General features: G+C 44.6%; 1 protein-coding gene across 1 annotated transcript in view; it reads right to left on the bottom strand.

Annotated features, from left to right (window-relative positions):
- The window catches only part of ARFGEF3 (ARFGEF family member 3), a 133,356-nt gene that overhangs the window by 35,780 nt on the left and 72,015 nt on the right, over positions 1 to 25,561 (bottom strand). Inside the window, 19 exon segments of the mRNA XM_032215353.1 lie at positions 87 to 239; positions 1,395 to 1,451; positions 1,454 to 1,525; positions 1,527 to 1,573; positions 3,904 to 3,936; positions 3,939 to 3,995; positions 3,998 to 4,044; positions 5,365 to 5,479; positions 5,482 to 5,501; positions 7,012 to 7,326; positions 13,966 to 14,116; positions 15,775 to 15,859; positions 15,861 to 15,886; positions 18,148 to 18,363; positions 18,950 to 19,057; positions 20,556 to 20,721; positions 21,508 to 21,674; positions 22,402 to 23,306; positions 24,009 to 24,121. Of these exon segments, the coding sequence (XP_032071244.1) occupies positions 87 to 239; positions 1,395 to 1,451; positions 1,454 to 1,525; positions 1,527 to 1,573; positions 3,904 to 3,936; positions 3,939 to 3,995; positions 3,998 to 4,044; positions 5,365 to 5,479; positions 5,482 to 5,501; positions 7,012 to 7,326; positions 13,966 to 14,116; positions 15,775 to 15,859; positions 15,861 to 15,886; positions 18,148 to 18,363; positions 18,950 to 19,057; positions 20,556 to 20,721; positions 21,508 to 21,674; positions 22,402 to 23,306; positions 24,009 to 24,121 (2,853 nt within the window).

Below are 25,561 nucleotides of genomic sequence, written 5' to 3'. Positions count from 1 at the left end.
CAGTATTTTGCAGTATTTTGCAACATATTGGTTTTCAGAAATTAATTCATAAAGTAGGGGGGAGGGGGAAGAGAGAATTAGAGAGCCTCACCCATCAAATATTCTCCAACAAGATACTCTTTAACTTCTGACTTGCTGCTGCTGCTGCGCACAGTTTCCAAAGCACTGAACAATGGTCTCCAGCCTGATTGAATTCGAGTTGAGCACACCTCCACCAGCTCTCCTATAGATGTGACCACCTGGTATAATTGAAGCACCAAAGCATTTCAAAGAAAACAACCAACATAAAGAAAATGATAAGCTGGACCTAGACTAAGCTCGGCTCAGAACACACTCACTGGGATCAAACAAATGAATTACAGATAGGCAACTTGGCTAATGTGTGAAACTGTGACTGTGACCTTACTTCAACTTTGCTTTACAGTTTGGTGAAGGTTATAAAAGTGAGGATAGATCAAAGTTAGTCTTTCATCACTGTCATAACTGCAAGCGACCATGTATGAGGTAATTTTTAATAAAGACACCATGTAGTTCAGACTCACATGGTCCACTAACTTTGTGAATTTCTGTCCATATAATGAAATCTGTGTTAGGTTATTTACCAAGTGAATTCACACACTACAGTAGTATAGAGGACAACATGGGAAAATGAAAATCAGAACTGAGTTGAGGAGCTCCTGAAAAATGAAAGCTCTAAATTCTGGAATGTTCTAAACATAGCACTACATCTTCATGGATCTCATATGAGTACATAAAATAAACCAGGATATGGATTACTACAATCTTCTTTATCAACTATATGTTTCTATTCGTAGCACGAAAAATATCTGTCCTGTAATGGGCAGCATACAAGTTTAATAAATAACATGTAAATAAAAAATAATAAAATAAAGTAAAATAAAATAAATAAAATTTTATATGGGATACCTCTATCCTCATACAACTGATCAGTATTTTCTGTTTCAGCTATTCACAGTAATACATAACACTGATTACATAACACTTGATTAACACCAGTAATACATACACACAAAAGCAAATTCTGTAGTGTTAAAGAAATCATTTTCTCCACTAATTTGCTGGGAAACTGGAAGTAAACACTGGCGAAAACAGCAAAACTGTTACAAATTGTAGTTTACGGGACTGCGAGACCCTGCAAATGGCCATAAGGGTGAGCTAGTAGCCAAGAGCCCAAAAGCCATCATAATTTCCAAATCGATTGTTACGTAGTTTTGGAGAGGTTGTGGTACCTTCAAAACAGTTATGACTACCTCTATTAAAATATAATAATGCAAAACGCATCCGCTAGGCATATAATATTTTTTTTTTTTAAAAAAATCAAAACTTAAAAGCCTGAGGTCAGATCCTCCTTACTTAACCAAAATCTAGCTTGCCTGGTCCTGAATGTCCTCATCACAAAGTTCAAGCTGCATGATGAGCTCCAAAGGGCCGGAAAAAGGGCCTCGCTGAAGTGAAAATGAGGCGGTTCGTTCCAGACTGTTAGAACCTCTGTTAGGATGTCATGGGATAAAAGAAACAGCCTTCTGAGAAACTGTGTTCTTTATGGCAGCGCCTGCAAGGAGAGAATTAGAAGCAAAAAGTATAATATGTTTGTTAATAACACAATATTTTTGATCAAGAAAACTGACGAAACACATAGACCCTTCTGATAGGAACCTAAGCTTAAGGAAAGTGCCATACCCTATAATAAACCAAATCATTTAATTATTGGTTGCTGTATTTTTGCTTTGGCTTCTTTTATTCCCCACATATAATTTGACTGCCGTATATTAAGTTTCAACTTGAGGACCAAAGTATGTATTTATGTTTAGAAAATAAGAATTGTAAGATGCACCCAAATATATGGAATACTATAGCTGAAATGATAATTATATACAAAATAGGCAAGTAAAGTATATTCATTAAACACCAAAAAAGCCAATTATATACCGTATTTTTCAGAGTATAAGATGGCACCAAGATTGGCCCCCAGGAGCACTCTGCAGGCTCCCAAACCCTCTGCACACCCGCTGTTTTGTTTGTGAAAAATGGGACATGCAGAGAGTTGGAGGCCTACAAAATGCTCCTGAGGGCCGGGGGAGGAAAAAACATGACACGTGGTGGTGGGGGTTGGGAGGCAAAAAAACGGCCCCATTTTTCATGAAATGGGGCATGCAAGAGAGTTTGGGAGGCCTACAAAATGCTCCTGAGGGCCGGGGAGGGAAAAAACCATGGCACTGTGGTGGTGGTGGTGGGGTTGGGAGGCCTGTAGAGTGCTCCTGGGGGCTGGGAGGGCAAAAGCGAGCAAAAAAATGGGACAGGCAGAGAGTTTGGAAGGCCTGCAGAGTGCTCCTGGGGGCTTGGGGAGGGCAAAAACACCCCATTTTTGTCATTTTTGCCTTCCCCAGTCCCCAGGAACATTCTACAGGCCTCCAAACCCTCTGCATGGCCGTTCTTTTTGCAAAAAGCGGGCCAGTTTTTTTGCTCATTTTTCCCTTTCCAGCCCCAAGGAGCACTTTGCAGGCCTCCCAAACCCTCTGTGTATCCATTTTTGAGAAAAATGGGATGCGTGGGGTGGGGTTTCGGGAAGCCAAAAATGTTGTATTCAGTGTATGGCCACCAACATTTCCACCCACTTTTAGGGGGGTGTGTGTGTCTTATACTCCGAAAAATACGTTAAGTATATGGAAAATGACTAGCAGTACAAGTCATCTCACATGGTTTCCTCAGGAACTGTTGTCTTCCAAATTCTAACATCCCCATCAGCATTGTATTAACAAATGCATCCTCTGCATCATCTTCCATTTGTGGATGCAGAAGCTATAGGCCAATATATCTGGAAGGCACCAAGTTAGAGAACAAATCCCCTAGACTAGAGCAGGGGTGGTGGTGGTGGTAGAACTATGGCTCCTTTATGGCTGGCTCGGGAATTCTGGGAGCTGAAGTCCACTGGTAAGAGATCATCGTTCTCCACTCATCCTAGAGCATTTATCTTTCTTATATAATTTTATTGACTTTCACAGATCTTTTTATGCACCTTAACTAGATGCTCTGAAGTTGGTTACTGCAATCTACATCTGGAATACTACAATTTGTTCTACATGGGACCAGGTCATTTGGAAATTTCAACTGGTGCAAATATGATTGCTTATATGTACAGTCCCAGTACTGCCACATAAGGCTGCTGTTAATAGGTATTGGTATTGGGTGCGGTTGGTCTCCAAGTGCAAATTTAAGATGCTCTTAATTATCTAGAAAACCCTGCATCTTTTGGGAGGTGGGTGTTTCAGACATCCACTTGATCCAAGTGAATGGAGAGCACCTGGTAGTTTTCCTCTAATCAGGAAGCCGAATGGAAGAACAATTGGGATGCAGATGTTCTTAGTGGCTGCTTCCTTCCTTCCTTCGGAACAACTTAAATGTGACGGCAAGATGGCCCCACTCTTATGGCCTTGCAGAGAATAGTTTAAAATAGGGCTATTCCAGAAGGCCTCTGGTAATAAAACAGGTGAGAAAAATTGCTCTGTTAATATTTCTCATTTTGTTTTAATGTTTAAAAACATTGTTCCTTGTACAATATTGCATCTTGATTAATATACTTCCTAAAATAGAGTTGTCTAACATTGGCAACTTGAAGACTTGTGGACTTCAACTTCCAGCATGGAATTTCTGGAAGATGAAGTCCACAAATGTTAAAGTTTCCAAGGTGGGCACTTTGCTTTAGAATTTCTGAAAATGAGGTCGTTTTTAATTTGTCTAAATAAAATAAAATAAAAATAATTGCAAGTGAAAATAGTATAAACTCTTTATTTTTTTCCTTCTTTTCCACCACGATGTCACCTCACCTTCCACTAAGTGAGGAGCCACTATTATTTTTTTCATTCTTCCCACCCCCGATGTCACTCACTTCCACTAAGTGAGGAGCCACTAGATGCAACAGCGCATAAGATGGAGCAAAGGCCGTTTTCTACTTCTCACAATTCGGAGCATGGTCCTCCTAGACGGAACAAGTGAAGGGCACTTCTTTCTTGAGTGGATTTATTTCTCCTACAAGAATGAGTAGAATTATCTTGTAATATGAATTTTAAAGATTAAAATAAGCAATATATGCACACACATCCAACTTCTTCATTGTTCCCTTACTATTAGTTCAGTTCATTCATTATATTTACATCTTGAAAATAACACTTCAAAATCGTTTACCCCAGTGTGACTTTACAGCACAATAAAATACAAACCATGCAATTCTAAAAACTACTAAAATATACCATAAAAACAGTAATCAAGTAAATTAAAGTATATTAATACTAAAAAATAAAAGCAAAATAATGACAAAAATTATTAAGCACCATATATCTTTAAATTAGTAGACTGACTGATTAAGTCACAAGGCAACTGCACTTTGTTTTTCTTTGAAGACATTTCGCTTCTCATCCAAGAAGCTCTTCAACTCTAACTGGATGATGGGTCTCCAATCCATTTGCACTATTCAGTTAACCCTCAGGACATAGGTAAAGTTCCAAGTGGCCTCAACGACTCTTTAAATAATGCAAATGATCAGATGTTTTCAAGGAATATAAATCCTTCCATTCTGATCTGAAGAAGCTTCTTGGACGAGAAGTTAAACATCTTCAAAGAAAAATATTCAAAGAAAAATATTAACAGTGAAATACATTGTTTATTAGAACGAATGAATAGTGGATGAAAATACAACCATCTATTGAACATCTAAAACCTTCTACTACTAGTTTTAACAAGGCAGGTTAAAGAGATATTGACCTCTTTTCAAAATCAAATGTGGGGACTAACCTCAACTTTGAAGAAATAACATCTCACAGTTTGGGAGGGATACAGAAGTTCCTACCTTATAAAAAATCAAGCCATAGCAAGTATGGGGTAGCCTCCTTTGCAAGATCTTAATAATAAAAAAAACTCAGTCTTCAGAAATATGGGTTCCAGACTGATGAAACTTTCAAGGTTAAGACCAGCTTCTTAATCTGAATCCCCACAACAACCAGCACCTGTTCAGAGCCTTCAGCATTAATGTCTTAACAGAGGTGGTATTCAGCAGGTTCCGCTACCAGTTCCAGTAGCGGAAATTTTGAGTTCTGAGAACCGGTAAATACCACCTCTGACTCTCCACCAATCTATTTTCTGCCTCCCGAATACCAGCGATCGAGAGGGGAATGAGGATTTGCAAGTAACCTTCCCCTGCCACGCTCACCAAGCCACGCCTACCAAGCCACGCCACGCCACACCCACCAAGCCATGTAGTAAAATATTTTGAATCCAAACTACTGGTTCTTAAACATGTATTGTTAACAGTCTTCCATTCATAATGAAATAATATCTGTTTCCAGAAGCATACCTGGCATGGCCAAAGAATAATCGACTGTGTTTGTAACTGACTGGAAGAGTTGGGATTGGGAGGCCTTTTTTAGCTGGTACAGGAAACCTCCCAAAGCCATCAGATTCAGTTGTCAACAGCATCTTCAAAAAGCCTTCATGGAAAGAGGCAGAAGGAATAATCAAATCTTTCTCTCAAAGCTTTTCATATAAGCAACTGAGCAGACCTGAGTTACCATGTTTTTTTCCTCCTTTATGGGTTAGAGTTTAGTACACAGATATAACAGTAAAAAACACAAAACAGTGACAGTTCAATCATCAAGGAATTAGATATTTCTGAATCTTAATATAATTAGCAAGGACTAATTTTGATTTTGTTGACCTTGAGTAACTCAACTTTTGATTAGTTCGATGACCAACAAAACACGGGGGGGGGGGAATTGAGAATATATTAAACACAGAAATAGTAAAATTAAATATGGGAGAAATCTATATGGTAAATTTATGACAGAAATGTATAAGAAAAAATATATAGTAAAAGAATATCATTTCTAAAAAAAGTAGTTTAAAACATTATATAGAAAAGACACAAGGAAACTTGCAACACAAAAATCATGAAGCAGATCACATCAAAATTATTACACAGCACACTGAGAATGAACCACAATGAGCTTTAGCCTTAATATGTTTTCCCTATTTTCTTTTCTTACACAGTCAGAAGGAGATAGAGTTTGAACCTGTCACTTTTTTTTTCCAAAACATTTTACGATGTTATCAGACAATATAATTAGATTCACCAAACCCAACTTTTAACCACAATAATCAAGCATAGGATAACTTAACTGGCTGCAGCCTTTATTCCTGGCAATGCAAGTTAAAGAGAGCAATATGAAGTGTCCATTTATTTCTTTATGTATCTAACTTTGCAATTATAGACTACTTCATTGAGCCAAGGTGGCACAGTGGTTAGGGGCAGTACTGCAGGCCACTTCAGCTGACTGTTATCTGCAGTTCAGCGATTCTAATCTCACGGCTCAAGGTTGACTCAGCCTTCCATCCTTCCGAGGTGGGTGAAATGAGGACCCACACTGTGGGGGCGATATGCTGACTCTGTAAACCGCTTAGAGAGGGCTGAAAGCCCTATGAAGCGGTATATAAGTCTAACTGCTATTGCTATTGCTATTCTTTTTCCTCTTCAGAGTTTCTTATGACATATTCCATTGTTATTTTTGGCAGTTTGCATCTAAATTTCACCGAGCAATTTTCTTGGCCTCTTGGAGCTACAAAATGGAATATGGGCAGGTACATATCTAGATTTCTTATCACTAAATTAGAGGACTAGTTGATTACAAGTTATGGGCTTTTCTGCCTTTTATGTATCTGTTGTTATGTTCTTGCGTAGGAATTTCAGATTGGAAAGATACAAATAAGAACAATGACTTAATAATTGTCTGTCTGTCTATCATCTGTCTGTTATATTTGTATGGCTACCCATCTCACAAAAAACCTACATTTCAATATGCCCTAATACATATCTTAAAACAGTGGACACACACACACACACACCCTACCTAATTCTGGACATTTATTCACAACTGACCCGGGTTGTAAAAATGGCAGCAATTCCCACACTTTTGTATTTATTTATTATGGTGTTGCTAATACCTGTCAGCTTGATTAGAGAGGGTGAGGATAGCCTTGGCAGCACTGCTCCCGGTCATCAGGCTGCCTCCTCGAAAATCAAAAGCTCTTCCCTTACTGCTTTCTTTGATGAGATCCTGAATGGATACTGGTTGGATGACAGGATTGTTCCTTAGGGCTGTCTCTTGCTCCAGAATCAGTTCCTGGGGAGAGTCTGTAGTCTGAACTTCACCCTGAAGTGCCACTGCTCCCTGTTGGGCTTGGGTGATAGTTACAGGTGGCTGAGAAGTGCCATCGCTGAAATGGGCATGTTCCAGAGTGCTGATGTATTCACATACTCTGAAAATAAAATGGGAAAGTGAACCACAGCATTGATGGTTCTGCTAGTTTATTTGCTGCAACTCTCATTGGCTATATCAAACATTATCCTTTAAAGGTCATCCTCAATTATTTCAAGAATACAAACAACCAAGGTGCCACTGTAGGGACCAATTCAACAGCAATTAATCAATCTATAAACAAAAGAAGCATATATGCTAATTACAAATTAAAAGGATAACCTGAGATACAATCAGTACATCTTCATTAATGCTAGTCCCAGCAGCTCTAGCCAGATGATTAAACAAACAGATTAAACAAAATTTAACTGGGCTAATGAATTTTTACACTTAAGCTCATTTGTGCAAGAATGCTTTTACATGGAGGTAAATATAGAATACCTACCCATCTACCTAGTTAGATAATAATATTTGAAGAACCAATCTTTGGATAATTTTGACAGTATTTGATATTTTTACAAATATCAACTATTGTATAAAATGTTTGACAGATAATCATTATGAAGCCTAGTATTGGTTAAACAATGCTAATGAATCCTAAAGTATAACTTTAAGTTAAGACCTATTGGTTTTTATTTGAACAGTTCTGCCGGGCCACCCTGCCACCTCCAGCTCCAGCTGACCAGCCGCTTCCTGTCTACGGTCCTCCTGTGCCGCCTAGAAGTCAACAGCCCAGACGCCAGCAAGCCCGCCGAGATGACTGCTATGCCCTGGAGGAAGACCTCCCTGCCACCCCTGCAGTGTCGGTCAGCCAAGCCTCGGCTGGTACGCGGAAAATCACCATCACCGTTTCCATTGAGGGCTCTCCCTGCCTTATGGAAGTCGACTCGGGCTCCTCCCGATCCCTTCTTTCCTGGGCCACTTTCTCCCATCTGTGCCCTAAAGTCCCCCAAGTCACAGCTCTCTCCCGCGGACACTTTGCTCAGGGACTACCAGGGGACTAATATTCATACCCCTGGGCTGCTATGGGATGCGGGTGCAGTATGGGGGGAAGTGTGCTTTCCTGCAGGTCCTGGTGGTTGAAAAACCCCTCCCATCTCTATTGGGCCTTGAGTGGTTCACCCCTCTGGGCTTATCCCTGTCAGGGGTGCATCTTACGGCTTCTATGGTGGACAAGCCCCCTGACATCACGGCTGTCCTCCAGGACTATGCTGATGTCTTCAATGGCGAGCTTGGGCGGTATAAGGGGACCCCTATCTCCCTCAACTTAGACCCCCAGGTTGGCCCCATAAGGCTGAAGGCCCGCAGGGTGCCGTTTGCCTTGAGGCCTAAGATTGATGCCGAACTCGATAAGCTGTTGGCGCAGGCCATCTTGGAGGCCCGTCGACCATTCACGATGGGAGACCCCCATAGCGGTCCCCGTGAAGGCCGACGGGTCCATCAGGATCTGCGCCGACTACAAGTTGACTATCAACCTTGGCCTCCAGGCAAACCCCTATCCAGTCCCTGTCGCTCAGCACCTGCTCTACTCCTTGGGGCAGGGCTGCATTTTCACCAAACTGGATATGGCGCAGGCCTACCAACAGTTCCCGGTGGATGACGATGCGGCGGCTGCCCAGACCATCGTCACCCACCGCGGGGCTTTCCGTTGTCGCCGCCTCCAGTTCGGCGTTTCCGTTGCCCCGGGGATCTTCCAGAGCCTCATGGAGCGCTTGCTCCATGGGCTCCCCGGCGTTGTCCCCTACTTCGATGACGTCCTGATCGCTGCAAACAGCCGCTCAGGGCTCATCGAAGTCCTTCGGAAGGTCCTCGACCATTTTAGGGGCGCGGGTCTCAAATTAAAGCTCAGGAAATGCTCCTTTGCTGTGCCTCGGGTGGAGTTCCTGGGCTTCATGATTGACGCCCAGGGAATCCACCCCACCCCTTCTAAAATCTCGGCCATCAAGAACACTCCTGCCCCAACCTGCAAGGCGCAGCTGCAAGCGTTCCTCGGCCTTTTAAACTTTTATGCGCTGTTCCTCCCTCACAAGGCGTCACTAGCTGAGCCGCTGCATCGGTTGCTCGACTGATCCACGGCCTGGCAATGGGGCAGCCGCGAAGCGCATGCATTCACGGCTGTCAAATCCTTGCTGATGTCAGAGGCAGTCTTAGTCTAGTATAGCGACAAGATGCCCCTGACTTTAGCTTGTGACACCTCTCCCGTGGGCTTGGGGGTGGTCCTCAGCCATGTTCTGCCCAATGGCTCAGAGGCCCCCATCGCTTTTTACTCCCGGACACTTTCCTCGGCCGAGAGGAACTACAGCCAGATCGACAAGGAGGCTCTGGCTGCCGTGTCCGGGGTTTAAAAAGTTCCACAATTACCTCTACAGTCGGCACTTTACTCTCTACACTGACCATAAGCCTCTCCTTGGGCTTTTGGCCGGTGATAGGCCGACCCCCCCATCCTGTCTCCCAGGATGACCCACTGGACGGAGTTCTAGCCGCGTATTCCTACGTGCTGTGCTACCGTCTGGGCAAGCAATTAGGGCATGCCAATGCCCTTAGCCGCTGCCCCCTTCCCTGCTCTTACCCCCAGCCGGTCCCTTGCCTCTCCGTCCTCTCCATCGCTGAGCTGGACCTCCTCCTCACAGCTTCTGATGTGGCCACCCACTCTCAAGCTGACCCTGTCCTCTCACAGATCATGGCATGGGTCCTGAGAGCTGGCCTACAGGGGGCGTCTCATCCGACTGCCGCCCTTTTAAACCCGTCAGTTGGAGCTGTCAGTCCACAGCGGTTGCCTCCTCTGGGGCGACCGGGTGGTCATCCCGTCTGCCCTCCGCCGCCAGGTCCTCCAGCGGCTCCATGCGATCACCCTGGGGTCGCGCACATGAAGGCGCTGGCCCGGAGCTACGTGTGGTGGCCCTGCCTTGATAGTGACATTGAAGCCTAGGTCGGCAGTGTGACCCTTGCCAGGTGTCCCGCCCCCACTCTCCCCTCCTCCTCCTCTCGGGAGTGGGAGATGCCACGCGGGCCCTGGTCCCGCCTTCACCTCGACTCGCGGGTCCCTTCCACGGCCAGGTCTTCCTGGTCGCTGTGGATGCCTACTCGCGCTGGGTGGAGCTAGTCCTCATGCACTCCACCACAGAAGAGAGTACGGTGCGGGCTCTGCTACGCTTGTTCGCTACCCACAGGTTGCCGGACACAGTGGTGTCGACAACGGCCCGCAAATTTCTTCCACAGTCTTCCAGGCTACCTGGCGCCCAAGGGATCCGCCACGCCCCAGTCGCCCCTTACCATCCAGCCAGCAATGGCCGGGTGGAGGAGGGCGGTCTGATTGGCCAAGGAGGCTTTGGGCCGCATATGGACCGTGGCGACTGGCAGGCAAGGGTGGATGCTTACCTTTTGGCCCAGCACTCCGCTCCTTGCCCCCTCACGCGGCAAAGCCTCGCGGAGCTGTTGATGGGTCGTCGCCTGCGGACCACCCTGGATAGACTACACCCCCTCTATTCAGGAATTCAGCCTGGCAACCTGGGGCACCCTTCCCGATCCTTTGCTGTTGGGGATTTGGCTTGGGCCCGCAACTACCCGGGGGACCCTCGGGTTGTGTGCCTGCCACCGTCACTGCTGTAACCGGCCCCGTTTCCTACAGGGTCCACCTACCCGATGGCAGCGAATGGCGGTGCCACCTGGATCAACTGAGGGCCGCCACCCCCCGGAGGCCTCTAGTCAATCCAACACGCAGGGGCCGGCCGCCGACGTCTTGCAACCTGCCCCGGAACCGCAACAGTTCCAGCGCATCGATCCATCGCTGGCCTTCCCGAGTCAGGCCATCCCTGCCCGGCACCGGGCCTCCGCAGCCCCCGGCACAGAATCCAGCAGCCACTCAATCAGCCTTCGTATTCCCTCCTTCCGCCCACTTAGGCCTTCCCTTGTCAGGCCCTTCCCACCCCCTGGCCACCTACCGGCCTGTTCAAAATGAACCGCCTCTCCCAGTCCGCGCCCCCACGCCCGGCCTACCTCCTCCTTGGGCTCCACCTCCTGGACTAGGCCGCAGTGACGTCACCCGGAGCTCCACTCCCTTCAGGAGGAGCTCTCATGGGGACATCCTCTCGCTCCGGCGCTGCCTCTCCAACTGAGGCATTCTGGGCATGTCCGCCATCCGCCCGCCCTACCTGAAAGACTACACATGCGCCACCCTTGACGCGTGCGCCCTCGCTGGGGGGGAAGAGAGGTGTAAAGTCCTCGGACTTACGACTGACAGCTCGGCAACAGCCAGGCGCACCGCAGCCAATCAGGCGTGACCTGCGGTTGCCGGGCTGTCAAACGCGCGGGTCATTGGCTCCCTGTCTGACAGCTCCGTATAAATAGCTGTCAGACAGGGAGGGGGTGCCGGTCTACTTCTGTTGTTTCGCATTCCCTGTAAATAAGCGTTGGTTGACCTTTACTTCACCTCAGAAGCCTCCCGCCTGGTTCTTCCGAGAATCTAACACCTACCCATCTACCTAGTTAGATAATAATATTTGAAGAACCAATCTTTGGATAATTTTGACAGTATTTGATATTTTTACAAATATCAACTATTGTATAAAATGTTTGACAGATAATCATATGAAGCCTAGTATTGGTTTAAACAATGCTAATGAATCCTAAAGTATAACTTTAAAGTTAAGACCTATTGGTTTTTATTTTGAATTCTTAAAAAGCAAAGCAAATAAGAGGAATTTAATAGAACCAAGGGAAAAATCACAAATTATATATTAAATTTATAAGTGAAAGGTACAGAAGCAAATAAAGATGAGAAATTTTCCCACTCCTTCTCCTGCCTTTTCTTCTTTGATTCTACTACATTCCTATCTGGGAACATGCGCATTCCTGGTTCTTGTTGTCAAAGAACTGCCCCTACCCAAATATTTCAACTGTGATATAGCAGAATGATCAAAAATTCTCAACTCTTTCGGGGGAAATATAACCCATGGGATTTCAAAAATTAAGCTCATCTAACTAGTATATATCTATATATATATATATATATTATATATAATATATATATTATATATATATATATATATATATATATAATCATTGTATAGGGGTTGGCCTGCCTAAAATTCGGGAGAACCGGTTGTTAACTTTCTAAGCAGTTGGGAGAACCGGTTGTTAGAAGAAATCTCCTTTTGTTTTTTTTCCACATTACAGGGCTAATTCTGTAGGGAAGGCAGGAAGGAAACATTCTGGTGTTGTTTCTAGCCTCATCTTCATTGTCCTGCTTACAGAAACTGCCTCTCCAGTACCCTTATTCCATTGTAACAGCTAAAGTGAAGCGCCCATTGATGTGAGTGACGTTGAGTTGGCCATGCCCACCCACTCTCTTGACCACTGAGCCATGCCTACCCAGCTGGGTAGATGGCTAACCTTTTTGGTGTCGCCTACTAAAACCATAATGCAATGCGTGTGTGACACCCCTGTGCGCACTTTGCCATCAGGGACCTAGATTGTTACAGAGAGAGGGGGGGGGAGGGAGGAAGGGAGGGAGGGAGAGAGAGAGAGAGTGAGGGAGGGAAGCTCCTAGTGCAGGGGTGGGCAATTAATTTGCCAAATGGGTCACATGAGAAACTTGGACTGTTGTGAAGGGCCCCTGCTCTGCACTCTGCCAATTCCCCTCCATCCCTGCCCCCCCACTGGAGACACTGCCATGGGCCAGACAGATATAGCTGAAGGACCACAAAATGCCCAGGTCTATGCTAGTGAATGATACACAAGTAATACTGAAGGCTTCTGATAAACACAAATCACATTCCACACACCCTGCTCTCATGTTCAGAACTAGCAGGGAAACTATGCTGCCCTAAATATTACTGAATCCAGTAATATTACTGCACTCTTCTGTGCAATTGGGATACATACAGATTCAAAAACACAATTTTCTGAGGCCCATGATTGATGGTTTCTCAGCCGAAATTCTAGTCCTATCCATATCATCCACCATTTATTGCATTTCCCCCTTTTTCATTATTTTGTGAGTAACTTCAAACAAAAACAAAACTTTTTAAAACAATGGAGCACTCTTTCACTTGTTGAGCACTAGGTGGACAGCAAAGAACATTGAGTTTATGTATATTGTAGCTGCTATCTTATGGTCATCTGGGTATATGAAGCTGTCGGGTAAGTGAAGTTTAAGGATTGGAGTTAGACCAGGGGTGTCAAATTCGCGGCCCAGGCATCACACACTGGTTGCGCTCACTCCTGGTGTAAGTGAAGGGGGGAAAAGTCATGATTCATTACGTGACGACAACGTGATGCCATGAGTTTGACACCCTGAGGTAGACAAAGGGCTTTAAGCTGTGGGGATTGGCAAGTACCCGAAGAACTCTAAAATACCTTTATGTGAGAGGAGAATCAGGTCTTCTGGGAGCAATAGCTATAGGAAAGGGAATTCAGAAATTGCAATTATGTAGTGTAAAACCTGCAAATTCTGAAATGCTAGAGCAAGTATGCAAGCACAATATGAATTCCTGCTTAATTACTACAAAACTTTCCATAAAGCTCTATTTTTTTTTTTAAAAAGGGAGGGCTAATATTTGGTGTTTTTAAAGGAGTGAGACAGCAAAGCAGCTGATAATAACTTAAGTAATCTACAAGATGTCAAGTTCATTTTGGAGAAAGCTGACTGCAAGCCCACCACATTACAGTCTAAATTGGCTCAACCAAAGCATTTCCTTACCTAAACACATGAGGCCAACAGTCTGGATTCTGGCTTCCCATCTCCAATCCCACAGCAAGAACAGCATCCATGCATAAAACATGAGCGGTGTGGAGGCAGACACCTTGCGCCTTCCCCATCTGCTCCAGTTTCTGCTCCACTTTCTGTTTTACTGTATCATTATATATTCAGACAGAAAAGAATCTTTTTTAAATGCCTCTTGAGTTTCAGTGCAATATATAAATACCCCTGAGCCTTTTTATAACTTTCCAGCAAATTAAAGCAGAAATGGTTTGAGATAGGCCACTGAAGGAACCAGAGTGGGTGGGGTTAAAAAATTTCAATTTCTTAATTTTGCTGTGGTGGATTGGAGGGATTTAATATGTGGAGAGTATGGAAGCACTACTCCTCCCTCTCAATCAAGCTATTTTTCCCCTTCTTTTAATAACAGATTTGGAAGGGACCTTGGGAAACCTAAACCACTTCAAACAAATGGTTATTCAACATCTTCTTTAAAACTTCCAGCGTTGGAGCATTCACAACTTCTGGAGAAAAGTTGTTCCACTGATTAATTGTTCTAACTTTCAGGAAATTTCTTTAAGTTTGTTTCTCTCCTTGATTAGTTTCCACCCATTGCTCTTGTTCTACCTCAGGTGCCTTGGAGAATAGTTTGACTCCTCTTCTTTGTGGCAACCCCTGAGATATTGGAACACTGCTATCATGTCTCCCCTAGTCCTTCTTTTCTTCATACTAGACATACCCAGTTCCTGCAACCGTTCTTCATAGGTTTGAGCCTCCAGTCCCCAAATCATCTTTGTTACTCTTCTCTGCACTCTTGTAAGTGAGAGTAAAATCGATGCCATTAAGTGCTGGAATGTTTAAGGAAAACTATTTTGCCCATTCCAGTGTCATCACAATATCATTTTTTATTTCACCCAAACCCCCAGGCAGAAGAAAAAGAAGTTCCCAGTTAGAAAAAAAACACATTGCCCCATCTCTATTAAAGCATGGAAAGGAAAGGAAGGAAACAGTTTCACTGGCAGTGTTCCCAACCTTCAAATATTCAGCAGAAAAGGTTAAAAAAAGTTGAATGCAGACAGATTAAATGGGCATTTTTTCTGATTTCCAGCAAGCAATATGTGTGTGCAAGTACGTGGATCAAAAACAAACTTGAACTAATAGGTTGGGCAGAATCAGAAAGTTCAAAGCCATTTCCCCTTCTATATATTAGTGTCTATTATGAAGAGGTGAAATGAGTCTGAAAACATCAGCAGATAGGAAATAATCTCACACTCACATACCACCAGTTATAGTTTTCTTTATTATAGGATTCCTGGTTGCAACTCCAGTCAAAACTTATCGGGAATAAACTAAAAGTGTCCCTCAATATGTTTATTACTTTAATCCATTCATTTTATTTCTTGACAATGTATAGAAGTGGTCCGCCATCATCTACTTTGGGAATCTTCTTTTTCTTCAACTGAGTCAAATTTAATAGTTTGAGATTATCTCCATCATGTAATGAATGGATCCAACCCTGCTAAGCCTTTTCACAATTCGAAAAGTCAACTGAACATTGTCACCTATTGTGACAATACTATGCCATAATAAAATCTATTCCTAAAGGGACTCTATATATAACATTTCTATTCTTGTTTATGCAACAGGATTCTGCCTATTTTAAATCTGTAAAAGCTTTTCTTCGTTGCTTAAAGAAAGCATTCTTGATCTGGCAGAAGATACTAACCCACAGTAAGGGGGTAAAAAAATGAGCACTATGGAAATCATGAATATCTGACTGAAAGCCACTAAGCATCTGAGAAGTTGTACCTTGAGCAATGGCATCACTGGGCTCTTGGGCATCTCTTTCCTCTTTCTCCTCTTGAACACAAGAGGCAGCTGCCATCTGGGCAAGGGGCTGATGCACAATTACCAGCAACTCCTACAGTAAGGAGGAAAACATCTGATGAATTATAGTTCTTCCAGGTGCCGTTAACCCAGTGGTGGGTTGCAGACGGTACGCCCTGGTACATGTGTACAGGAGCCAGCCCACCCACCTGAGCTCTTTAGCGGTGTTTAAAAGGCTTCTGCGCTTCCACGCAGGCGCATGGCGCGTAGAGCGCCTGCATGACGCTCCGTGGAGCAGCTGGAACATCGCCAAACATCGCGGAGGCGCTAAGACGCATGAGGATGCCACTGGCCCGTTCCAACCATATCTGTTGGAACGGGATTTGAAACCCACCACTGCGTTAACCGTCGCCCGGATTCGGACAGACATGGACTCCAATTGCTCAGAGCCAGCCGAGGTACCGGGGGAAGGTCTTGAGTGAAATTTATGGACTGAGTTTCAACTTGTCACGCCTGAGGACGTGGACAAGGCCATGGGAGCTGTGAGTGCCTCCACTTGTTTACTGGACCCGTGCCCCTCCTGGCTGGTTGCGAACAGCAGGGAGGTGATACGTGGCTGGATCCAGGCGATAGTTAGCATCTCTCTCCGGGAGGGATCCTTCCCGCCCCTCTTAAAGGCGGCGGTGGTGAGACCCCTCCTGAAGAAGTCGTCCCTGGATCCAGCCATCTTGAGTAACTACCGTCCAGTTTCCAACCTCCCCTTTGTTGGGAAGGTGGTTGAGAAAGTGGTGGCATTTCAGCTCCGACGGTCCTTGGATGAAACCGATTATCTGGATTCCTTTCAGTCTGATTTCAGGCCTGGCTACAGCATGGAAACTGCTTTGGTCACGCTGAGCGATGATCTCTGGAGAGCCAGGGATGGGGGTCACTCCTCCATCCTAGTGCTCCTTGACCTCTCAGCGGCCTTCGATACCATCGACCATGGTATCCTTCTGCGGCGGTTGTGGGAGGTGGGAGTGGGAGGCACCGTTCTTCGGTGGTTCTCCTCCTACCTCTCGGACAGGTCACAGTCGGTGTTGGTTGGAGGGCAGAGATCGACCCCTAGGCCCCTTAATTATGGGGTGCCGCAGGGTTCGGTCCTGTCCCCCCTCCTATTCAATATCTACATGAAGCCGCTGGGTGAGATCATTCACCGGCACGGGATAAAATACCACCAACACGCGGACGACACACAGTTGTACCTGTCCGCCCCGTGCCAACTCAGTGAAGCGGTTGAAGTGATGTGTCAGTGCCTGGAGGCTGTTAGGATCTGGATGGGGACGAACAAGCTTGCTCTCAATCCCGACAAGACCGAGTGGCTATTGCTGTTCCCTCCCAAAAATTGGCCTTGTACTCCATCTCTTAGGCTGGGGGGTGAAATTATACGCCCCTCAGACAGGGTTCGCAATTTGGGAGTCCCCCGACCCACAGCTGACTTTAGAACACCATTTGTCGGCTGTGACCAGGGGGGGCATTTGCCCAGGTTCACCTGGTGCACCAATTGCGACCCTACCTGAACCGGGGGGCCCTTAGAACAGTCACGTCCTTGTGACCTCAAGACTGGATTACTGTAACGCGCTCTACATGGGGCAGCCCCTGAAGAGCATTCAGAGACTTCAGCTTGTCCAGAATGCAGCCGCGCGAGCGATTATGGGTGCACCCCGGTACACCCATGTCACACCTATCCTCCGCGAGCTGCACTGGCTACCTGTCGGTCTCCAGATACGCTTCAAGGTGCTAGTCGTTACTTTTAAAGCCCTACATGGTATTGGACCTGGGTACTTGAGAGACCACCTCCTGCCAATCACCTCCCTACGACTAATTAGATCCCACAGATTAGGCCTCCTCCGAATACCATCCGCTAGCCAATGTCGACTGTCGACCCCTTGGGGGAGGGCCTTCTCTGTGGCTGCTCCAGCCCTCTGGAACGATCTCCCCGTGGAGATCCGGACCCTCACCACCCTTCCGGCTTTCTGCAAAGCCACTAAGACCTGGCTGTTCCGGCAGGCCTGGGGCTGACGAGTTCCCGGCCCCACTTAAACTGTTGTGACTGTTGTTTTGTTTTTAATTTTGTTTGTCTTGTGTTCTGTTTGTATTCTCCTTCCCTTTGGTTTGTTAGCCGCCCTGAGTCCCTCGGGAATAGGGCGGCATACAAGTTGAATAAACCTAACCTAACCATGCAAAAACATCTAGTAGCCCAGAAGGAGAAAAATCACATAGTTTATTGTTCTCCTTTGTTGAAGCTTCCTTATTGGATACTGAAAGAGTGCACAGATTTATCTGAAAATGAAGACTAGGCCAATGAATACAGTTTACCTAAAGCACAACTGAGCCGAGCTGCCTTCCTTAGCCCATCTAAACTCATGCAGATGGCATCCTTCTCCTTTTGGTTCTGCTCCTTGATGCCTTCAGCTCCAAGAATGAATGCTAATCCTTTGGAGCTCCCTGCCATGCGGCCAGTCAGAGGTGTTGATAAGGTATCAATCAAATTCTTCCAGCAACCAATTAGAAGGTATCGGGCGAAAGCAACTCCTGAAGCAAAGAAAAATGAAAGACAGTCTTAGGAATTATTCCAACTATGCTAAATATTTAATCAGAAGTTATATCTAGGAATGGGAGGGGAACCGTAATTTCCTCCCACCATGATCCTGATGGAAATTCTGTCCATCATATTGACATTAGCTCAGCAAAATAGCTTCCATGGAGGTTTTTGAGATCATTCCACCCCCTCCCCTCTGGAGCTAATAGAAGGGCAGAAAGGAGATTTTCATAACCCAAGGACAAGGCGAGGCCAAGAGTGAGAAAGAAATAGAAAGAAAATGAATAATTATTTCAAAGGTTGTGAATGATTCAAAAATTAAGCACACATTTCCCCCCACAATGTACATTTTAATGAACCATAATGTTAATGCTCCAAATGGAAGGAAAAAAAACTATAGTTCATTGTCACAATAAAAAGCTGGAACCAGATTTTAAATGACATCTGTATCACACAGACAGATATCAAGACACCAAAAAGGAAACATTTGCCTATAATCAATGGCTACATCTCTAACCTAAAATATGACACTGATATATGACATGTGAGCCATGCTGCCCACTATGCACATCCCTTCACCTGCCATCAATGTATCATCTGGTTTCCAGGTCTGGGAGAGAGGAGATTGTTTGGAAGCCGAAGCCATCAGCTGCCCACCTATTGCACTGCTTCCCAAGCCATCAATGCCTGCAAAGGAAACATCTGAATAAATCATCTGTGATGTATCACTCTTGATTTTTCTTTCATCTCAGCAGCAGTGGCAAAGTCATGGACAGCAATTTGAAGTAATTAAGTCTAATAGCTCACTCACAAATCATTTTAGAAGGGTGCAGTATTAGATGGATCCCCATAACATTTCATGATCATGCCACACTAATCTTATTGGATTCTTTGACAAAGTGACAAAATTAATGGACCAGAGGAATGCTGTCGATATAATTTACTTGGACTTCAGTAAGTCATGTGATAAGGTAGACCATAACTTACTACTAGATAAAGTAGAAGAATGTAGGTTGGACAGCATCACCACCAGATGGATTCATAACTGGTTGACCAACCATACTCAATGTGTAGTCCTCAACGGAACTGCATCTACATGGAGGGAAGTACGCAGTGGAGTATCCCAAGGCTCTGTTTTAGGCCCAGTACTCTTCAACATCTTCATCAATGATTTGGACAAGGGGATAAATGGGGAACTCATCAAATTTGCAGATGACACCAAGTTGGCAGGAATAGCCAACACTCCAGAAAATAGGCTTAAGATACAGAAGGATCTTGACAAATTTGAACATTGGGCACTATCTAACAAAATGAAATTCAATGGTGAAGAAAATTAGGTTCTACATTTAGGCAAGAAAAACAAAGTGCACAGGTACAGTATAGGTGGTCCTTACTCAATAGTAGTAACTATGAGAGGGATCTTGGAATTCTAGTGGACAACCATTTAAATATGAGCCAGCAGTGTGCAGCAGCTGCCAAAAAAGCCAACACAGTTCTAGGCTGCATAAACAGAGGGATAGAATCAAGATCATGTGAAGTGTTAATACCACTTTATAATGCCTTGGTAAGGCCACACTTGGAATACTGCATCCAGTTTTGGTCACTACAATGTAGAAAAGATGTGGAGACTGTAGAAAGAGTGCAGAGAAGAGCAACAAAGATGATTAGGGGACTGGAGGCTAAAGCATATGAAGAACAGTTGCAGGAACTGGATATGTCTAGTTTAATGACAAAGAAGGTCTAGGGGAGACATGATAGCAGTGTTCCAATATCTCAGGGGTTGCCACAAAGAAGAGGGAGTCAAACTATTCTCCATAGCACCTGAGGGCAGAACAAGACGCAATGGGTGGAAACTAATCAAGGAGAGAAGCAACATAGAACTGAAGAGAAATTTCCTGACAGTTAGAACAATTAATCAGTGGAACAGCTTCCCTCCAGAAGTTGTGAATGCCCCAACACTGGAAGTCTTTAAGAAGATGTTGGATAGCCATTTGTCTGAAATGGTATAGGGTTTTCTGCCTAGGCAGGGGGTTGGACTAGAAGACCTCCAAGGTCCCTTCCAACTCTGTTATTCTGTTATTTATTTCTAATGTATTAAACACTGGTATAAATGCATTTATTTTCATGCTAGCAGACATGTTGTTTTTATATAGTATTCAAAGGGCAACACTATCATGGAACCAACCTGTCAGCATAGTAATGAGTGGAAGGCTATGTTCTTCAGGATTTCCCCAATAACCAGCTTCCCCAAGAAGATTTCTCTCCAATACTTGATGGTAAAGTTCTTCAACCCAGGCCTGAGAAAATACCATCAGAACCCCACTGGATTGGACCTGTTTCATGAATTCCTTCTGCAGAATGAAAGAGCATTCATTTTGTCAGTAAGATACAGCTAGATCAGAGCTGTCAAACTGTGCACAGTGTAGCGAAGGGGGGGGGGGGAGTCCCAATACGTCATGAGATGCTGTCAGGAGTTTGACACCCTTGAGCTAGATATATTGTTTCTTTCTTAAGTAAATTTACACACACAAATGTGACATACAACACCCAACAGAGATAAAAGTATGGCTATGTTTACAAAGTGAGCCTCAGCACCCCACCACCACCCTCTCTTGCCATTTTGAGGTAATATCAAATTATACATGAGCACTGAGTGTTAGTTTTGTGTGCTCCCCTTTCATTTTCTCTCACTGAATGATTATTTCCTTTTCTTTAGGTTTCTTAGCAATTTAGTCTTTGGCTGAACTCAGGGCACTATGACCTTCTGTACATCAAAAAAAGAATGGCCTTATTGTCCCTTTCCCTGGGTTTGAATCAGGAAGGAAAGGTTGCATTCATTTTTAATTTTGGATTTATTTTCTGCTTTTCAAAAAAACCTAAACCCTAAACCACTGAAACAGAGTAAACAGACATCTTAATCTCTATGATATTTCATGCATCCCTCTTCTTCAAATTCATGCAGCTATGTTCCGTGTTTCAGTAACTGATCTCTGATACAGTGACTGTGATTATTCTGTTCACACTCATGAGCTGAAGAAAGGGTAAATCTGATCATTGACCTGGAGATTTACAGAGCGGGATGTGGCCAAGTGCAACATGTTCATCACTGTAGGGGTCAAAGCAGGCTTTGACCTCACCAATAATACAGGGGACTGGGCAGGTTTCTTCCGATAGTATTCTGCGTTTGACAGCTTCAGGTTCAGCAGGAGTATGTAGTGAGAGACTGCGTAGAGGCTATCTGCGTTCATCAGGTTCTGGAAGTTAAAGCTGACATTCCCTTCAATTCCTGGAGAATGCATCATGTCTAATTAAATATAGAGAGATGGGATTATGCACAAGAACCAAGTTTCAGTCATTTTTTAATTCGTAGAAAATAATGATAACTTGCACTGTTGAAACCGTCTAGAAAAGAGTAAAATGGCTAGAGTAATGGCTACAGTGCTGCATTGTGTAACTTTGGGTTTAGTGATGGTTTTCTGGATAATTTTAGATGGGGCTCTGTTTCTCTCAAGCACATGCACCAATCTCCCACTAGCAATATGATAAAGAAAATCAAAATAAATAATTGTACTGACTTTGCATACTACCTATACCTGTGATGGCAAAACTGTGGCATGTGTGCTAGATCAGCATTGTTTTCCTCCACAGGCCAGCCCGGGGCAGAGGCGACGGGACGGACACCTCCTGCAACACCCTGCCATCTAAAAGGGGGCACGGGATGGCCACCTGTGACCTTCCTGTACCCCATTTTTTTGCCTGGATGGCCTCCTGCAGCACTTTGCCAGCCAAAACAGTGCATTGGGGGGGGGGTGGAAATGGATGTGGCGGGGCTGCTCATGCCCCACCCCCCATGGCTCATTTTGGCTGGCAGAGGCACCGTGGGCTAGTCCTTTGTTATCTCCAGGCCAGTCCTGTGGGCAAGATTTAAGCACCCCGCAGGCCGGATCCAGCCCATGGGCCTTGAGCTTGACACCCCTGTTCTAATACAATAATAGAATATCAATGGGAAAGTAAGTGAGCAGCTTACAAACCTGAACAAAAACTTGAAGAAAAGTTCTGGAGAGCCAAATCTACCTCTTCTACTGTAGCAACAGCTATAAGATGAGGAAGGAGAGTTTCAAGAGACTGAATAAACAACCTGGCACTTTGCTGATCTGCTTCCTGGTTCTTAAGTAGCTTCAAGGAAAGGGCAGCAGTTCGTAAAGACTTGTGACCCGGACAGTCCCGTGGCGTCTGTTCTTCATCAGCTAAAGAACAGTTATCTGAACCTATATCCGACACATCTGATCTTCCAGAATCTTTTTCTGCTGCCATGGAATACTGGTCACATGAATCAAATTCAGTTCTGGAAAGATCTTGGTCTTCAACACTGAAATTACTCTCGCTGTATCTAGATCCACACGAACGGACCTTGCAATCAACAGAAAGGAAATTAGTTATATCTGGATAGACAACATTATGGCTCCGTTGAACTACATCCGGTTGGTCAATTGTTTCTGATTCTGGCTCTTTATAATGAATTTCTTTGCCTGCTTGTCCAGCTGGGGATTGCAAAGAATTTTTACGAATGTCAGAATCTGGGGTTGTCTGTCCCATATCTCCTTCCAGGGTTGTCTGACCGGTATCTGTGGTAACACTAATACTAATGTCAGGACTCTTCTCATGGCCTGGCTCCCAGGGGGCATGTTCCGATGACAGGATACGTCTTTGCCACCTAAAATCAGCATCGTTGATCTCCATGGAATCTCTACTGGTCTCAGCCCCCTCTTTTAACTCGTCCAGCCTCCGGAGAAGCAGATGTACTTGCTCCTGATCAAGGCCCTTTCCTTGACTTAGCTCATCCAGAGTTCCAAGCAGGGCACAGGCGCAGGATACTGAGGCATAACAGGCTTCAATGCCACCTTTTATGCAGGCTTCCGTCATCCCATCCAAGATTCTACAGTGTGAAGAAAGATAGCAATAGTACCTAGACTTATATATTGTTTTACCGTGCTTTACAGCCCTCTCTAAGCAGTTTACAAAGTCAGCCTATTGCCCCCAACAATTTGGGTCCTCATATTACCCACCTCGGAGGGATGAAAGACTGAGTCAACCTTGAGCCTGGTGAGATTTGCACTGCCAAATTGCAGGCAGCCGGCAGTCAGCAGGCTGCAGTACTGCATTCTAACCATTGCACCACTGTGGCTCATAAGATAAACCACTCTTCACTTTTATGCCTCCTAAAGTCAATTATACAATAGATAAAGAATTTATACCATAAAAAGGAAGGATGGCTTCATCTCTTTGGTGATGAGCTAGCATTTGATTAACCATGTGATTAATTAACAAAGGCATCCAACTGATAAAACAAATGCTTGCCTAATCAAGAAGTCATAGATGGTATTCCAAAAGCAAAATCCTGCTCTAATTAAGATTCCCCTCCCCCCTCTTGTCTCAGAATATCCATGATGCATACCTGCAGTATATTTTATAATTATTTAACAGATTCTAAGTCTTTTAGCTCTGCACACTCAATTGAAGAAGTCTATGCTAATTACAATTATAGAAAGTCTGTTGAATTAAATACAGTCAAAGAAAAACAAAATATTTGTTTCAAGCAATACAGTTATCAAACATTGTCAAATAATGAGATGCATACAGTTTAAGAAGGTCCAGGTGGGATTTTCTTTTTGAAATGGATCTCTTTTTTGATTCTGGTTCTGTAGAGCAGGGACCTGCTAAATCACAAAGCCGCCGAGGACTTCCAAGTATCTAAATACAATGCAATTTAGCAACATCCAATAAATACATTTTTAAAGTCACTTTGAATTGGGCAGCATATAAATTTAATAAAGAAATAAACTTTTTCCAGTTAATCTTGAAATCAATTTGTCAAAAGTTATTCACGAATTCGTGCAAAGAATAACCATTGGCTTACCTGAAGGGTCGTTTTCAGTACGCTGCAAGGAGAGTCCAAGCATGGGTTAAACTCAGCCAATCTGTCCAGGATTGAATTGAAACTTTAGCCACACCTCTGGTGTTGCCTTGACTTGCCAGATTTTCAATGACGGCATGGAACTGTGCACATTGATAAGAAGTCCAAAACAGTCCATAAACAACAGGTCCAAATAGTCTTTGAAAGTGGAGAAAGACCCCAGGGTGGGGTTGGACTCTCCTTGCAGCGTACTGAAAATGACCCTTCAGGTAAGCCAAATGTCATTTTCCAGTACGCTGCTTGGAGAGTCCAAGCATGGGACATACCCAAGCTAAATGTCACTAGGACGGGAAGCTGAAGAGTCCAGGGTCTCTCCACTGTTATGGATCCCCTGCAGAACTCGTCTTCCAAAAGCCCCCTCCGCAGAAGCGAACTTGTCCAATTTATAGTTCCAAATGAACAGAGATAAGGAAGTCCAAGTAGCAGCTCTGCATATCTTTTCTATTGGTGCCTGGGTGGCCCAGGCCGCTGTGGTAGCTGCACTCCATGTAGAATGTGCGGTGATAGGGTGTGGCACTGGTCTGGGTTGCAAGACGTAAGTGAGGGAGATGCACGCCTGCAGCCAACGACCAATGGTGGATGAAGAGATTTTACAACCTTGGGAAGCAGGCTGAAAAGAGACAAAAAGTGATTCAGAACGCTGAAAAATAGCCGTGCGCTTGATGTACTTGCGAAGAGTGCGGCAGACATCAAGCATGTGCCATCTTCTTTCCCTCGGGTGTCTGGGATGAGGACAAAAGTCCGGCAGAATGACTGCCTGGGCACAGTGAAATCAGGAGTTGATCTTGAGAATAAACTTCAGATCCAGACGAAGGACCACTCTGTCAGGATGAATTAGACACAAGTCCTCCCTAACTGACAGAGCTCCGAGATTCGTTGCACAGATGTGATGGCAATTAGGAAAGCTGTCTTAAAGGTCAGGCTGGCGGAACGTAGAGGCTCAAAGGGCACAGATATCAGGGCCCATAACACTACCTCAAGTTCCCATGACGGGAACCTATGGACAACTGGTGGTCTAAGATTTGTGGCACCCTGCAGGAAGCTATGGATGACGGGGTGTCGTCCAAGTGATGAATGACTGTCACGCGCAAGCATTGTGCATAAGGCAGCCACCTGGCACCTGAGGGTGTTAGGTACTAGGCCCTGGTCAAGTCCATCTTGTAAATAGTCCAGAACCTGGGGAACAGTAGTTGCAGTTGGTGTTATCTCATGTGCAG

Source organism: Thamnophis elegans, chromosome 4, assembly GCF_009769535.1.
Source record: "Thamnophis elegans isolate rThaEle1 chromosome 4, rThaEle1.pri, whole genome shotgun sequence".
Lineage (NCBI taxonomy): Eukaryota > Metazoa > Chordata > Lepidosauria > Squamata > Colubridae > Thamnophis > Thamnophis elegans.
Note: the sequence above shows the minus strand (reverse complement) of the source record. Positions and strands in the feature narration are given on the sequence as shown.